Genomic DNA, 17821 nt, shown 5'->3' with positions numbered 1-17821 from the left:
CATGGAGGAAGTGTAACTTGTGAGATGGTACTGTACTCACACATATGTAGTAATCAGAGTACTTTATCTCTGAAATATATAACTATATATATCTGGTTCTGAAACTTTACTCCCTAGAGAAACAGTAAGAAGAACTTTGTATCTAAGAACACGGTTAATGCTTATTTTATTTGATTTGTTTTCTTACCACAAGTCAACTAATACTCTTGTTCCTCTCATCAGTGTGGTTTACTCTACTGTTACACATCTTCTGGAAAAGTCTTGATATTCCCAAGAATTAATATTGTGCAGGAAAAAGAGTCAGTCATTTTCTTACTAGAATGGAAACTGAATTAAAATAACCCTACGCTGAAATTCCAATAAAATTAGGAAAACCAACCATTTGCTCACTTTATACTAAGAGGAGTAATAAGTATACTCACAGCATTTGGAGTGAACATTGAAACAAGCTTCCCATTAGGAGATGCAAGAGGACTAAGTCCTGCAGCCTGTTGCTCTCCACATGCTACAGAAGGCGTTAAGAGACTGAAAGGACGTTGCAGATTCTCTGAATAACCAGGAATATTTTTTTGTCTAATAAAAGCTATCTCCCAAAAACTTTCAAACCTAAAATTAAAATTAAAAAAGTTTCAACATATTGTATACTATACTGTTCGTAAGGTTATACGCTACTGTTGCAAAAATTACATTTTCCCACACACTGTGTGTGATTTTGTTTGTTTATTTTTCTAAAAGGATCTTCTATTCCCCATCATTAAAAAAGGCAAATAGTGTGGGTTTGGGTTTTTTTTTTTTCCTTTTGAAAGGAATGAAAGTATCATAATTTTACAGGTCTAAAAGGTTCATTTTAGTCTTTTTCTACAAAATAATATTGCAATTGAATATTTCAAAAAAATTAATATCCCTTGCACTTCCTCTCAGTACACACGACATTTCACAATCTGACCATAAATACTGCATAATAAACCATTTTGGAGGGTTAGCTGTTTGACAGTAACAGATACCTCATCTTTGTTCTGTTGATTATACTTTTTGCCTCTTCATAGGAGACACCAATCATTGACTCTTTGTTTATGGATACAAGTTGATCTCCAGGCTTCAGTCGTCCATCCTAACATAACAAATAAAAAACCAAACCCACAAATTTTGTATTAATTGCTAACACTACAGAAAGCACTGTACAATCACAGCACTTTAACATATTCCTCTGGATCTGTTAAGACGAGAAATATCAAGAATGGCTATACATTTTGCCTGACAATCTTCCAGAAATAAACAGCAGATCAAATGATCATTTAATCACCGTGACAGCAGTCATTATAAAAGCTTCATGAGACAGAACAGATCTCAGATATTGCGTAAAGAAGAAATTTGGACCCAGATGCATATTTCTGTTAAAACCAACCAACCAACCAACCAACCACAGAAAGTAATTTTTCCAGCAAGGAGTACCAACCCATCTGACTACAGGAAGCTTCTTCACTAATTAATTCAGCTGTGAGCTGGATTAATTTGTATTTCAAACCCAAATGTTCTTGGCTATACATGGGACAGTTCAGGCACTTACTCGCCATATTAATCTTAATGAGAAAAGCAGATTAGCCGATTAGGAATTCACCAGTCAAAACCACGACAGAAATAACATTGCCAACTTTGTGCTTCTGTTTAATTCATTGCAAACTTTCTACCAGCACAGGATCATATCACATTTCTGTCTCAGGGACTGTAAGACAAGACTTTAAACATGCTAAGCTAGATTTCTCACTAAGATAAAGGTTTCTTTACTAACATTTTAAAAGAGGCCTCAACAATTTAACTGAAAATTCATGTAATTCACCTATGGTTACAGAGTTAGTCTAATGTAATACACATTAAATTACACATAACGTGTGTTCTTCAGCTCTTAAGAAATTAATCAATCTGACCATGTGAAACAAACTGTGTACAGAAGAAGATACATAGGAAAGAAGTAAAATACCTTTTCAAGACCAGTATAATTTTACATATTTAAAACCCACATACCATAATTTTAGCTGTGTTATTTCAAACCTATGATAGCACTTTACTACATTCTTTTGTCACTTAGTGTTTTGGTTTTGATTAAAGAAAATAGTTGTAGATCTTTTATTTCGCTTGCATCCTGCCTATGAAAAGATACCAATTTCAATGCTGCCCTCACGTGGCAGAGATTTAAAATATGCTTGCTATGTAGGTTTCTCAAACAGGACAACCAAGATTGGGTAATTGCCTCTAATATTGCTACTATTAGAACCTACCGCAAATTAATGTCTCAGCCTTAGTCTATCGATTATGTATGACAGGCTTTAAATTATATGTTCACAATGAGAAAAATGTTTTAGAAGCCACAACAAAATAGGAGAAAACAAAAGAAGAATGATTACCATTTATCTACTAAAAAAGTCCTGGAGAAACATTGCATTTTTTCCTTCCTTCTTGGCCTTTTGGGATTAACCTTAATCTACAAAAATTCAGTCACAATATTTATAGACTGTTTTGGGGCAAAACTCATTGCTCGTGAAATTAACTCGTACCCTCTTGCTTGGCAAGAGGCAAAAACTGGTTATCTACACATCAAAATAACCATAACAACTCAGGATACAAAAGGAGACACTTGGATAAACAGTCTTGTGTACTTGAACCAGACAGTTGTTATTTATTTGGTTTTTTAAAACTGACAAACCCTCCTGATTTACATATTGCATTTGTCATAAATGAAAACAGTAATCAGTACTGATTCATACATTTTATTAGTCTGCACGATCAGAATATTTTTTATTCTAATTTGCCTACACATTGCTTTCCAACTGCAAGGACGCATCTAAATTAAGTCCAAGGGAAAAATTATTTTTGAACGTCCAAGAAAAAAAAAAAAGAGATGCAATCTGGAGCTCTGTCCCATCCGTGCTGATTTACCTTGCATCATGTAACCTCTTAAAGAAGTTGATTTCTTATTTTCTCATACATAAATTGGGGAATAAGATCCTTATTTACCTCAAATGAACTCATGAATAATTTTCATTACCATGTAACCATGCTATGGTGCAATGAGATAATTCTGTTGAAAGAGAAAGTAAGGAGAAACAAACAAATTTTGTATTTAAAATATAACTGTATATATAAAATACTGAAATAGGTACTAAATGAAGGCAAAAATACAGGTGACTGAAGGGGGAGAGAGGGAAAAAAGGTCTTTACCCTATGACAATCACCACCGGGGATGATTTCTTGAATATATACCAAAGGCCCTTCATTTCTGTTAATCCCTCCTACAATATTCAAACCTAGGCTTGTTCCTTTGCAAACAGAGATAATCTGAAATGCACTATCCCTACGAAGAGAAAGAAAAGAAAAATAGAATTACTTCACAGAACTAGATAATAAAGACTCAGGTGATATACTATCTTTATCTTATGGATTTCACAAATATGTATTACAGCAACAGAAATAGTGGACATTTAATCTCAATGTTCAAACATTACACTGCCTACTATGAAATCAGCAACTTGAGCTGTTACTTCTGGCAATTACAAAAAGAGTTGATATATTACTTTACAAGGCTAAAAGCTCCTCTCCACTATTTATATCCAAGGCTTATGGGAGTACCTAGGTATACATAAACCAGAAGCATTAATTCATTAGGAGTCACTGAGATCAAAAGTCAACCTGATTAATCTACTTCTACCATGTAAACACTAAATAAATGAGAAAAATAACTTATTAAAACTGAAAGTTTGCAATATCAATGCTATTATAAGGTATAGGATTTAAAAAAAAAAAAAAAAAGTTGAACACTTAGTGCTCAACCCAAAATTTTCCTGACCAGCCAAATACAGCATTTTCTACAGCTCACACGAGAGTTACAGTCGGTTTTGGAAATTACTTTGCAAACTTTGGGGATGGTGCTGGGACAGAATTATTTCTACTGATGGTGGTGATATTATCCTTCGGATGCAACTGAGGACTCTGTGACCTTGAGGATGATCCAGAAGAAGGGCTGTCTATAGATTTTGCTTGAAGAAAAGAAATAATGAAAAAAAGAAATAAAACACACATTTGGGAAAAAGCACAAAATTTTAACTCATGAAAGTAAGTTTAATAGGACTATTGTCATGTTAGAAAACAGACAAACTACAAGCAATCAGGCAACCAAAAGAAAGCTTAAGTCTACACAGCTAAGAGTTGCGAGCCACCCAGGGTTCCTGGAATAATTCTTTAAAACATAGTAAGTGATGATTTTTTTCGAACTGGGTGCAAAAAAAAAAAATCTCAACTGACTTTCCTAAAGAATAATCACTCATGCTATATAAAGGCATCCTAATTAGGCAACAATTCCACGAGGATTATAATTTATAGTATTCTAGCTCAAATTTTTCTTAGTACTTTGAAATTTTATGGTACGTTTCATCTACAAATACCAAATATGTTTCACATTATTCATTATTTAAAATTGCTGAAAGTAGGTGGTAGTATATTTATTTTAAGAGTTGGGGAAACTGACACACAAACCCAAGTTACATGTTTAGACTACAAACTAAATGTTAAAGTCTAAGTAAATGTGTGTTTTGCCTGACTTTCAGTCACTTCCTCCAATATACCCTCCCCCCAAATGAAGAGAGTTTTAAGCGCAAGCTTCTACTCCACTGAAGTACGACTACTGTCCTACAGGATTGTGTCAGGCTAGGAAGCAATCTCTCACCAGCTAATAGTTGTGTTGGAGAACTTCCTGCAGAGTTGGTGTCACTGTGAGAGCCATACTTATCCATCAGGTCAAGGAATTCTTTCCTGTGGTAATAAAAAGATCCTCTTCGTCAGGATTTGGCATTAGTTTAAATGCACCCTTTGAAACCTGCTACTGTGTCTACTGAACAGTTACCCTTCCTCAAAGAAGGAAGCTCAACCTCAACTGAAAGAGGAAAGCCCTGTCAAACATTCCGAAGAGGCAAGAAAAAGATAATGTAATACAGAAGGATAAGGATGGAATAGCGATAGACTATGAATGAAATGGTCTGTTGGTAGAAAAGCTTAATTATTACCTCTCTTTATCCTCAATTTCAAAACTTTAAAAACTTGTAATTCAAGTCAACTACAGATAATAAGACAGTAGTATTACTTAGGTCCAGAACAAGTTATTTATATTAGAGGGAATCAGATAATATACCTATAGCATACTCATATTTTTAAGGAACACTTTTAGTTCAACTATACTGAACAAGAACCCAGAAGAGACTGGCAAACAAAGCTGTGGCACCTCAAAAAAGAGGACAGAATAAATATTTATTAATTATTCAAGAATGAGTAAAAACAGATGCAAACTCTTAATTTCTATTTAGCTCTCAGAAATTTGCAGTCTATTTCATCTGAGGTATATATCACTACATATTAAATATTGTATGTGCTTGGGCTTTGCTTATCTTTTTCATTGTGAAATCTTTTTTAAAAAGCCACAAAAGATGAAATAAAGGGCAATTCTTGGTCAGGCGCACTGTTGAAAAAAAAAATAAAAGCAGAGTTCTTTGCAGAAACCAATCATATTGTAACAAACTGGCAAAAAAGCAGCAAAGATGTACATCCTGTATTACATAAATTAAAGAGAAAACAAAAAATCTTGATTCATCTAATACTGCTTGCAGCCTAATTTAAAAAAAAAGTTTATAATCTGAGCTATGATTACCTCAGTGATAACAGATTAAAAAAATATAAATAATCTAGAATGATGTAAGCCAGAAACATCACCAAATTAATATTATAGAATTAGAGAGAGAGAACATAAATTAACGGATTGCAGGGAACATAATTCCCAAGTAATTCCAGTGACTGCAGAGGGTTGTTGAAATCTGCTGGATATATTATTTTTTAAAAAATGACAAAATGTATTGAACTAATGCCAGACCCAGGGAACACACACAAACACAGTCGAGTGTGAATCAAATAATCTTTTGGCACAGGAACGTACAGTCACAAGAAATTCATTCACAGGTATCTGAGTGAGGGACTGTATATAGCGGCAAATTCTGCACAGGCCATTGGGCATACCACCAGAATGGTAAAAGGACTGATGGATTTTAATTATTCAAGGCGTTTAGAGGAACTAGGTCAGTATGCTTTAGATAAAAGCAGATTAAGAGTGGACGTCTCACATATCTAGGCAGTCTGAAAAAAGGAGAGATCAGAGGCTACAGGGCGATTTAAATGTCTGTCAAATACAAAAAATAAAGGAGCAGAGAAAGGAAGCTTAAATCAGACAAAAGGCTAAAGGAATTTAGAGAAGATTCCTTTATGGAGAGATAACTCTGTAAGTGGAACATCCCAAGAAAGGCAAGTAACAGCAGATACTCTTGCAATGATTATCAAATATAGTTACATAACAGCCATTTCCTCCGGAGATTTAAGTCAAAAGCGGATACAGACCTGGATCATAGCATTCCCGATGATTCTCTGCCAATATTGGTTTATACGCTTAACTTCAGACAGCAAGGTTAAAGCAATGTTTAACATAAATGTCCTTATAACGGACGTATTTTGGACTACCTGCTGCAGTGAACGGTTTAACCTACTTATCCAAACTAATTCAAAGCTCATTAAAGACTGAAAAGCAAACTTCTGAGGGGAAACAATAACTAAATCTGCCTTTTTTCAGAAGGCAAGACCAGCTTAAATCATTCAGTTCTGTGGTACTGTTGATCTAACGTAATCCTCATTTTTTATTATTTTAAAATGCGGGAAGTATTAAAAAAAATTATCACAGCAAATAGTTTTTAATGGTATTAGCTGGTAACATAACATTTCAATCCTCTTCATTAAACTGAAATTGGCCTGAGCTTGCTACTGTAATTGATGCAAATAGTCTCAGAATGAATTGGTATCAAATACTACATAGAAAAATGTGACATGTGGTGCAATTTTGTGATTAAAACTAATCTGAAAGAAAAATACACGCAAGCCTGCCCACCCAACCTTAGATACAGTGTTGGCTTTTTATTAGTTTTGAGGTTAAAACAATGTTTTATTTTTCTCTTACTTTGCTTCTTCATCTCTGGCAACTAGTAGCGACACGTGATTAGATGCTGATGCTGTTCGCAAGATGTCAACAGCCCTAGAAAGGGGGAAAAACAGCCAAATAAATATACCAGGGTGCTGTCAAGAAGTACACAGTGAGTAATGCTAAAAGAGCAGGAAAATGAACAAAGTCTTAACGTAGTTAATCATTTTGACTGCCAGATACAGAGAAAAAAGCCTGCCAGCAGCACAACCCAAATTAAGCACTGGAGAACTGAGCGAAAGACAGACTGTGGTGAGCCTGCGCCTGGTGACAGGAATAAACTGGGATTGCCCTCTTTCCCTTCCCTTTTGTCCCCATCCCTCCTTGGTCCATCCTACTGCCTTCCTGGACCTCCTTCAGGATTAACAGCCCACACCAGAGAAAAACTACCGCTCAGGTATGCTTCATTGCTCAGCATTTTCCTCAGCAATATACACTGTAATTTTTCCTTGAATTTTAAATCTACGTCTCCAACACTAAGCTGCATTGATCTCTGGTGATCCAGCTACAGAAACCATACAACATATTCTACAGATTTTTCTAAACAATTTCTCTGTCGTTGTCCCATTACAATGATACTTGTTAGCTGCATCATTTACATTCACTGGTATTGAACCAACAGATAGTTCTAAAAATATTTTAACAGCTTAGTATGTTTTAATGCTATTTTCACATACATTCTATAATCTACATCATTAAGAAACTAGCTTATTCTGTCATTATAAAAGCATAAAAGTCCTGCCACTTTTCCACAATAGTTTTGCTGAATTAGATTTGTAGGATAAATGAATTGCCAGCTGAACTCCAAGGACCTCAGTGGAGTTGTGCTCTTTTAATCAGTGGTCGATAATGTCCAACCCCCCCCCTATAATATTCCAAGCTCTAATAAACATTTAGTAATCAGTACAAACATACCTTTCATTGGTTACTCCAATTAAGTTTTCTCCATTGACATCCAAAATTAGGTCACCAGTGAGCAAACGGCCTAGTAATGAAATCAACAGGAAAATGGTGAACGTATTATATCACTGTAATAAAACTGGGCTTTTTCTTTCAGTTTTATGTGATCTAATGCAATAAACAACCTTCTGACTTTTAGCAGATTAGGTTCTGATCCTAATTAAGCTAGACTATTGTCATAAGACTAATAACTATCAATCAGTCTTATTAACCACAGAATAACCACTGAAAATAAGCGTTACTTAGCTATTTGTATTATTTACACATAGCACAAATACTTGTGGGACTGGAATTTACACTTCATAGTTGTGGAATTAACTTTCAGTTGAATTTCGCTTTTAACAAACATGTAAGTTACCACGTATAAATACATTCATGTTTTATACATTAATAAAGACTTCTACAAGATTTTTTAGAACCAATTCTATTTTTAACCTTCTGCAAATATCAAGTTTAGGAACTATCACTTTTGAAGTAGATTTAGATTATTTTAAATGATCATTCTGCACAAGACCAGATGGAGTCTCAAAAAACCTCATATAGAGACCTAGGACGGAAGTATGTTCTGTAACTTTATCACTGCAAACTCCTAGTATAATTTGTTCTTTCCACACTGAACATCTAAACCACCACTTACAATATTAAAAAAAAAAAAAAGATCGGAACTCATTAAAACTGGTTCTGTAAAGGAAACACCACTCTTATGCCTTACGAATAAAGAGGTTCAGCATCTCAACACTTAAATTTAGCAGTGCTGAAAGATTGCCAATTGCTTGCACACCAGCCGTATCTAGATTTGAACACATTTTCAAGAACTGAGAATATTAAAATCTTTTCCCATAAAGGGTCCAAGCTTCATTTCTCTATCTTAAACAAGTCACAACATCATGAATCCTGACTAAACCATGCTATTTTAAATATCCTTATCCACAAAGTAAAACAAAGAAGACTTCTTTTGACAGCTTTTTATATGCAGCATGTTTGTAAGAAAAAAATTAAAATTACTATCTACAGCAGCAACCCCTCCGGGTAGAATTCTTTTTATGAAAATCCCATAATCTTCTGCTGTTTGTGCCCGATAACCTCCAATAATTTTAACTCCTGCAGAACAAACAAAAGAAACAAGCAAGAAATTGGTTATTCCACCTACTGTGCTAAATGGATTTACAGTCAAATCCATAAAAGCCAGATAAATTAAACTTCTACTGATGACAGTGTGAACTGGAAAAGCTCGCCAGCTGCTTTTAGATTTGGTTTACTCTGAACCAATGGAAATGTGCAATCTGATTACCTAATCCATTTTGACAATCAGAAAAAGAAATGCGGTGGACAGCTCGATTGATTCCATGAGGGCCCATAATAGTCCTAAGGAATAAAATAAAAGTCATTAAATCTCTAATTACAGAAACGTATGTAGAGCTATGTTAATATAGAAGAAATTACAGTGACCATGTTTTTATCTCTAATACAAACCAAAACCAGTCTTCTATAACAGACAACTTTATATTGTTTGATACCTCTGTGCCACCCCTTCCCCCCAATGAAAAATCAATCTCCTCATAATAAATGTAAGACGGTAAGGTAAAATTAAGTATACGTAGAATTAAATAGAAACAAAATCCCACAACCTGGTCCAGCTTAGCATTTAGGCAAGAAAAACACATCATAATGTCTTAGATCAGGTAATGAATATTAAAACAAAACAACAGCTAAGAGAGTGTATACAAGAGTGTTTCCTAGGAAATCTAACATGTAACTTTGTGGTTATTTATGAACATAATCTTTTCCTTACAGTCCCTCATTTCTTCACTCAACATAGTGTTCTTTCTCTATTATAAAAAAGGCTTCTTTCCAAACTCTATTGCCTGCTCCCCTGTGTACCCTCCCACCCCTAGGCAAGATACCAGGGTGGCACCTGAAATTGTCTAAAGGCAGATGAGTATGTTGGAGGCAGTTGATAACGGTAAAGAATTAAGTAAGAACACAAAGTAAAATTAGAGTTTTGAAACCTAAATTTACAGTTCCATCGGAAACATGACCAGCATACTGCTCTGAGAATGCAAGCTGTTAAGAATTCCTATAGATCCAATTATCCTTTACCATTTATTATTTTCATTTAGGTGAATTATTATGAAAAAATCCAAGTTGTATCATAGCTCCTTTGTCCTCCCACTGTACCATTTTTGGAGAAGACTCACCAGATCCCTTCTAGAAAAAAGCAGAAGTACCACTTAGGTTTTTCTGCTCTGACCTACATATTGTTCTATATTAGACAGTGGGTTGCATTTTCTAGAGCATGATGTTGAAGTGAAATGGAACAACGAGAATTCATTAGCAGGGGGGGGAAAGAAGATCAAAGTGGAGGACACAGTGACCCAAATCCTCCCACGCAACCAAATCCAGCACACAGCCTGAACTCCATGCCTGAAACTGGGTACTTCTGCAAAAGCCAGAGTACATGTCATTAAAAGATGCCGTGCCAGAGGGAAGAGAGAAATCCAGAAGGTCCAAATGTTCCTAAATTCTAGCACCAGGCAAGAGATCCAGCTTCTAATGAACATCCCTAGTTCTTTTGGTATTGTGTAAGAAAACTGGATGATTTTTTTTTATCAAGGGATAAACACTTGCTCTGAAAAGCAACAATTTGTTCCACAACCTCAAATTCCCAAGTATTTGCAAAATTAGCCTTTGCTTTACAAAGGATGGCCATAAGTACAGACCTAGTAATTGATCTTTAGAAACAAACAGGAAGCCTATGCTTCAAATATTGTATAATTTTCACTTTAGCATTTCTTGCAGTATTTTTTTCATAGGCTAAGAAGAAATGATGAAACCTAGTTAGCATATTTGGCCACTGACAAGACTGCACATGACCTTGCTACTACATGACAGAGCGTAAGGCACACTTTGTAAGGCTAAAAGTGAACCGAACTGCTTTTACTTAATCAGTCTGAAAGGAAGAATAAATCCTTAAGTCTGCTCTTTCTCTAACAAAACTTTTTTGATAAACTACTTCTACGCTACAACAGCAGAGTATTTTGCATTACTACCTAGTACTGTCACTTCAATTTTCCCACAAATTTAAATTTTTTTGAAACTGAAAGACAACATACTAGTCACGTTCTTTCATTCATCTTTGAAACCTCAGACAAGGTACACTGATCTTTAAAACAAGCAAACAAGTATTCTTTTTTTTTCCTGTCTTGCCTTTTGCTACTACTGTTCTGTTTCTTGCTGTGCCATGCTCTCGGCACTTTTCACATCGCAGTTTTTTATTAAAATAAAAAAGCAAGAACAAATGCTGTTTCAACCTCGCACAGAAGTTTACTTTCGTGAAGTCTTAAAAGATCAAATCTCGGATTTTAAGCCTAAAGTTTTCCAAAGGAAAACAGAATTCACCAGAAATGGTAGAACCTATTTATATATTGCTATATAAAATGATAATGAAATATGGTCAAATCTAGGCACAGAACACTTAATAGGAAAGGGTCTACATTTCCAGAAGTAACAGGCAATACTTTCAGAAGAGATCCTAATTAACATAAAATGGATTCTGACAAAGAGGATACAGACAATATACAAACTAATAATTCACAATGGAGAGGAATAAGGTATCTCTAAAACAGTGAAATTATCACGATGTTGCCATCTACAATCAGAAAGGACTGACACTTTGAACAGACACCCTTACAAGGCATTCACTTGTGTTTATGCTCTAAAGACCAAATCCCTCCAATACGTGAAGTTTAAAATTACTTCATCACATGCAAAGTAAAGACAAGGATCTTCAAATTCTCTGAATTCATTTAGCATATCACATCTTGCTGGCTTTGGGTGTTAGTTTTTCTCCCATATAACTTAGAGATGGATCTTCAAGTCAAGCTACTTGTCATAGTTCTACTAGAACATACAGGGCTTTCGCAGTCTCCCTATGTAAAGACTTGGATTTAGCGCCCATCCAACATTTATTTCATGTTACTGTTTTTTAATATTCATGAAATGTTAGAATACTTCCCCAAAACCATTAGAAATATGCTCAACAGTATAAATAAGGACATAGGTTTCTAAACCAATTGGCAGAAGTAACAAAATAATTTCAACGTTCTTTGTAGAAAAAGATGCAAATTAAATAATCAGATGTCGCTGCTCATTCTTCGAGAAGTCATGCTAAAATACTCGTAAGCAAGCTTTTAGCACACGGAGAAGAAAAGATGAGACGCAATAGATGAAATAAACAAGCAAGACTCTACAAAATGTACACTAGAACTTTGTTACACTGAAATTATGAAAAAATATTAAACTCCACACTCCAACTGATGTCCTGGAATGCTAATAGACTCAGTGCGTATAATTTTGTGTTATTCGCAGGCAATTATTATTATTAATTATAATAATAATTATTATTATTATTTTGTGTTAATTGGCAGGCAATTAAAATGAAATCTTTGATACTTTTTTCTATTACTTTTTACCAGCATACACGAGGAAGTTCAACAGCTTTATGTTTTATATCTGCTAGAGACTTATCAGAACATACGACTCCGGATATTCTTCTGAACTGCATTCCTGAGGAATTATTAGTCATTTATGTCCACAAACAAATATTTATCTAGCTTTACCAATGGAAGAATAATACCCTTCCCTCACAAAATAGATATTACTTGACACTTAAACAAAAATCTACATGATAAACTCTGGCTGCTTATGAAAAGAAAAAAGAAGCTGAAAACGGCTACAGCTTTTAAATTATCTTTACTGTACTTTTCCCAATTACAGACTAGAAAAATGCCGTCAGAACCTAATGGTTAAGCATACCAGTATAAGAGAGAAAGACCATCAAAACGCTCTGGTTCATCTTCATCTCCTGGTGAGAGTAAGGACATTCTTCAGTACGGCAACAAAGACAATGACAAGGAACCAAAATACACTGGAGGTTTCCAATTCAGCCGGATAGAGGTTACGTGCAGGACAATTTCTGCTACTAACTAAAAAAAACCCAAACAGACAGAGCTCGAGACAAGTGTCTCTGCCTACTTAATCTTCTCTGAAACCCTCTGCGTCACATGGACTAATTCACCTATCAAGGTAACGTTTACTTTTTCTCTGTTTGAAATGGCAATTTATTGCAACTTTGAAGACTGAAAACGCAAAGGAGAGAAAATTTACTTGCATTTACTACAACTGTGATTATGCAATCTATATCTAGCAGCAGAAGCCAAGTGAAATAATTAAAATAAACTTACTTACTCATGTTCCTCCAATAATTTATTTACATGTTCCCTCCAAACAAGGTCAAAAGCAATAACTCATGACCTTTCTAAAGCAATCTTCCTAGCAGACTGGATTATGTACACTCACACACAAAAGGGAAAGCCAACAAAGCACACAGACTGAAAGCATCAATGAAACAAATGCCATTATGCTATTACTGTGCATTCTTAATCATAGTATTGACTTGTGTCATGCTTTAACTTGTTTAATTTTAGTCTTTCAATATACAATAGTCAAAAGTTAACACAGAACTTGGGTTATATATTTTCTCTAGAAATGGAAGCTGACACAGCAAATAAAAATGGTGAATTTGTATCATCACACTGAGAATAATCTACTTGAAAAAGTAAAAAATACACCACTATTTCCCGAGGTAAGACTCTCTTCTGATATGAGGCTTGGTCTTGCAGAGATATGTGTATTTTCAGAAGTTCTGAGCACCTGACATCAGTTTGGTTAACTACTATTTTCTTCCAGGTTGCATCAGAAGATGCACTCAGATGCACTCCTATTACTTCCCCTCTTTCTAAAAGATCTTAAAAAGACTATGGTTTAAAATGAAAACTAAATATTCTGTGTTCACCGAGGGCTTTGTTTAAGTAGAAAGGTGAATCCTCTCTAAAGCAGGGAGTAACCCTGTGATGAGACAGCATCTGTCAGCGTCTAGAGCTGCACAGCAGGACAGCCTGGCTATGCGAGGAATGCATATGCTTCTCTCATGCACCTTTTTTTTTTTTAAAGTTGTAGTGACTGCGGTTTCATTAGCGTGTAATTGTTCTGGGGAAAGGATCTTTGCGCTTACGGGCAACATGCTACGTAGCCTTCACATATACCGAGGTCAGTCCCTAGAGCCTGCGATCTACACACACAAGAGGGGCAGAAGGGTGAAGTGACCCACCACAGACTAAGGAGAGGATCAGTGATGAAAGTGGGACCATAAAGCAGCCTTCCCAGCTCCCAAAATGTGAAGAGCTCCACTGGCATCATTTGGATTGCTCACATCCATTCAGCGATGAAAATTTGGCCCCTTGTAGTCTTTTCTCAGTCAGTTTCTGCTGGTGTTACTGGCGTTACAATCCGATGGAAGAAAAGCCACTGGTATTTTAAGCATCGTATCAATTAGATTCGCTCCAGGCAAGGTTACAGAAGATAAAATACCAATAGCCTTTCTCCAACAAAATTGTCACTGTTCTTAACACCAGTGGAATTAAATTTGTGGTATCGGTATCAGGAACATTTGTCAAAACAAATCACTCAGACCAATATGGCTTGTATCCGGTGTCATGTTTTCTGCAACAGAAACACACACCCACCCCATACCCCCCCAGTTAAAAGTGTGACTCAAGGCTATGCATTTCCGTTATTAAAAAGCAAAAATGATTTTTATTAAACCAGGCACGACAAACTTCCCAACAATTTAAGCAGATATAAAGTAGTATTAAGTTTCTTATTGCTCCCACCTCTTTTTATTAGTTACTATCAGTAATACATCACTTGATCAAACAACTGCTCCCCCATCCCTTCTTCAAAGTAAACTATGCGTTGTTCAGCTTCCTGAACTCATCCCCAAGGCTTCTATCCCTCTTTAATTAAAATTCTGCTGCTGCGCTGCTTTTAATGTTTCTAAAGGACTCGTACAGAAAAATGGTATTATTGCTTCTTTTGCAAGTTCCCTGCCTTTCAAGGACATACTCAGGGGAACACAAATTACTTTTTACTTCCAGAAAGATCTAGGAGCACTGTAACAATTTAAAACCCCATAAAACCTAATATCAATAAGTAAGACTAAATTTCCAAGAGTCATCATTTGTTATTTTATGCAGCAAACAAAGATTCTTTTTCAAACAGCTAGTAAACTATTCCATTCTGGCAACATTATTAATGATGACTCGCCTTTCCCAAAGGAAGTTTTGTAATGCTTTAGCAACTGAGATGGACTACAGGATAATTTAGCAGATGACAAAAAGATTTGCAGAATCTTCGGAAGCAAGATTCACAAGATCTTTTTGTTATAAATAAAACAAAGGTCTTTTACAAAAATCCTATACAAGTCAATTATGCAACTGTAGCCTTTCAGGCTCACTAACCCTAAAAGGTAAAAATTTATTATGACACTAAGGACCACAGCCAAGAGAACGCTCTACCATATAGGATGAACAAACACTTACTTCTGAGCTATCCAAACCCACTACTTATTCAAAATACATTTTGCTGATTAGGTCGTACAGAGTAAAAGAAAACATATGTCATTATATGGCTACTGTTAAACATGAAAAAAAAGCTTGAGCAATGTTGTAATTGTGGAGAAGCATGAATGGTTTGAGGCTAAACCCCTTGCGTAGAAAAGAAGGGCATTATTTAAAGTTTAGGTAAACCTCAATTAACATATAACCAAGTACATTCTTGAAGCGTTGTGCATTGATACTGTCTCCCAGGACAAAAAAAAAAAAAAAAGGATAGAAAATTATAGTCTTCCATCATCATGTAGCTGAGTGCAGTTATATGCACCTTTCATGTTCACCTCCTACGTGAAAAATTGCCTTCGGAATACAGTGATCCAGTAACTGTCCATCTAACATAACTTCCACATGAAACTAGCAAGCCATAGCTGTTTTAAAGATGTATCTTTGTATTACATACCCTGTATTTCCATCGGACAAGCAGAGCGTTCGCTTCTTCAGATCCCAGTAAAAAGCAAGTTAATTTTTTTAATGTTTTGTGGATTTGCTTTTAAAAAAAAATCAAGTTACTTATGAAGTGGCATAATTCAAAAACTATGCTAAATTGTTTGACAACACTTTTGAACACTATTTGCTCGATTCTATTGCACAAGCACAGCAAACACGATGGCCCAGCAAGAGCTGTCTGTGCCTGTTTTTAATTATGGTTTTGATGACAGTGTTGGCATGGTTACTTAGCAGTTTGGGAAGGGTCTGGAGTTACGATTTTCAATCATGACTGAATCCAAGTTTGCCATTTAGCATCTGATCCAACTTTTAAGTGGATAACATTACAGTTTATAGAATGAATAGAATTATCATTATATATCCCATGGCATTGGTAAAAAACAAGATGGTTCCAAAGCACTACATATAAAACATTAAAGGCGTGCAGACATAGTATTCTGGAAAAGTAATTCATTATTTATTGTAAACTCCGTACAGTGTCTTATGTGACTGCAGTTACCCTGTATGTACAAGGAAGTAATCTGCTATATACCTTACACGTACGTTTTCATAGTTGCAGAAGCATTAAGGAATTTCTATGCAGGGTTTTATCTCTACAGAACCAGTCCAACCCAAGTGCTGATTAACTTAATGAAAAGCTTAAGAGCTATTTCTTCCCTTTATGTGTAAATTCACTGCTGTTGGTATTAGCTTTTCTAAGATGTTGCTTCAGACTGTTTCAATATCAAAGTTATTTTTCTTTAAGACTTCATCAAAACAAAATCCTACTAATGAAACTGCACAAATTTTCATATTACGATCCAGTAATTGTTGTATTCCTGTGTGTGTGGAAAAAAAAATACTTACTTTTTATCTGTATTTGTTAGGGGATCTGTACTGGACATCTTCTTAGGTGCACTATTTTAATAAAAGTTCAAAATGAAGAATTCTGACACATGAAGCACTGGCTCGTAACCAAGATAATAATTGCTGTAAAAAAGGAGAAACCACTGTTTGAAATTTACATGGCTACGTTTATTTTCAGACACTGACAACAATTCTTATTTATCACTGACTAGCTGAAATCAAGTGGGAAAAGAGAACTTTCATGACAAAACAGATACACTTCATTGCTGAAAAGGAAAACAGTAAGCAGTTAACAACTCAGACTTTGCTGTATAATGTACCAAAACATCTGATAGTCTAATTTCCTCTTAATTTACGAGGTAGGAATTAGGGCAAACTGGAACCCCCTGTGATTAAAATCTTCTAAAAAATGAAGTAACCGAGATAATTCCAGGATAAAATAACATAACTTCTAAAGACAAAAACAATCTCATTTTTTTCCAGCAAAGGTTACTTGGGGAGGGAATGTTGTTTTGAACATAAGGTGTTTTGTGTGTCTTGTTTGCTCACATTTTTTTAACTTACTGGCTAGAATTCAGTGCCTATGGAATTCTCACATGAAGTATGTAAGATGTAAGCCAAAATGCATGCAAAACCGGGTTACGTACCACCAGCAAAAAAATGGTAATTCACATTGTATTTTTATTAGCGCATATGACAGGTTGACAAGAAATACAATCCTAAATGTACTGAGCTACAATCATTTGAAAAATTACTGCAAAAGCCCTAACGCAAAAATACCCGTTTGTATCAGTAGCAAATCTTCTTCACGAGCTGTATGGCTAAACCCTCACATGGCCACGAACCAGAAAAGGTATTTCTCCTAAGACATGGTACAAGGGGGACAAGGAACTCTCCGAACAACGCACAGGCAAAAGATGGCAACAGATGCCAGCAGCACCAGTGACATGCTACAAACCTGGGCTAAAATAAGGCGAGCTAAAACAAAGGAGGCTCC

At 35.4% G+C, this 17821-nt stretch overlaps 1 protein-coding gene across 6 annotated transcripts in view; it reads right to left on the bottom strand.

Annotated features, from left to right (window-relative positions):
• STXBP4 (syntaxin binding protein 4) overlaps positions 1 to 17821 on the bottom strand; it is a 75989-nt gene that overhangs the window by 56168 nt on the left and 2000 nt on the right. For 2 of the 6 annotated variants that reach the window (XM_076353857.1, XM_076353856.1), the window contains exons 2-11: positions 16825 to 16947; positions 9312 to 9385; positions 9026 to 9121; positions 7976 to 8045; positions 7040 to 7114; positions 4718 to 4803; positions 3902 to 4031; positions 3217 to 3349; positions 1005 to 1111; positions 423 to 606 (exon numbers count right to left, since the gene is read on the bottom strand). In XM_076353857.1, coding sequence (XP_076209972.1) covers positions 423 to 606; positions 1005 to 1111; positions 3217 to 3349; positions 3902 to 4031; positions 4718 to 4803; positions 7040 to 7114; positions 7976 to 8045; positions 9026 to 9121; positions 9312 to 9385; positions 16825 to 16862 — 993 coding nt within the window. In that variant the 5' untranslated portion in view covers positions 16863 to 16947. Of the gene's footprint in view, positions 1 to 422; positions 607 to 1004; positions 1112 to 3216; positions 3350 to 3901; positions 4032 to 4717; positions 4804 to 7039; positions 7115 to 7975; positions 8046 to 9025; positions 9122 to 9311; positions 9386 to 14189; positions 14242 to 16824; positions 16948 to 17821 lie in introns of those variants that run through there. The other 4 variants (XM_076353859.1, XM_076353861.1, XM_076353860.1 and 1 more) reach the window with 4 other exon arrangements.

Source organism: Aptenodytes patagonicus, chromosome 16 (assembly GCF_965638725.1).
Source record: "Aptenodytes patagonicus chromosome 16, bAptPat1.pri.cur, whole genome shotgun sequence".
In the NCBI taxonomy this organism is placed as follows: domain Eukaryota; kingdom Metazoa; phylum Chordata; class Aves; order Sphenisciformes; family Spheniscidae; genus Aptenodytes; species Aptenodytes patagonicus.
The sequence above is the reverse complement of the archived record's forward strand: the minus strand, read 5'-3'. Positions and strand labels throughout refer to the sequence as shown.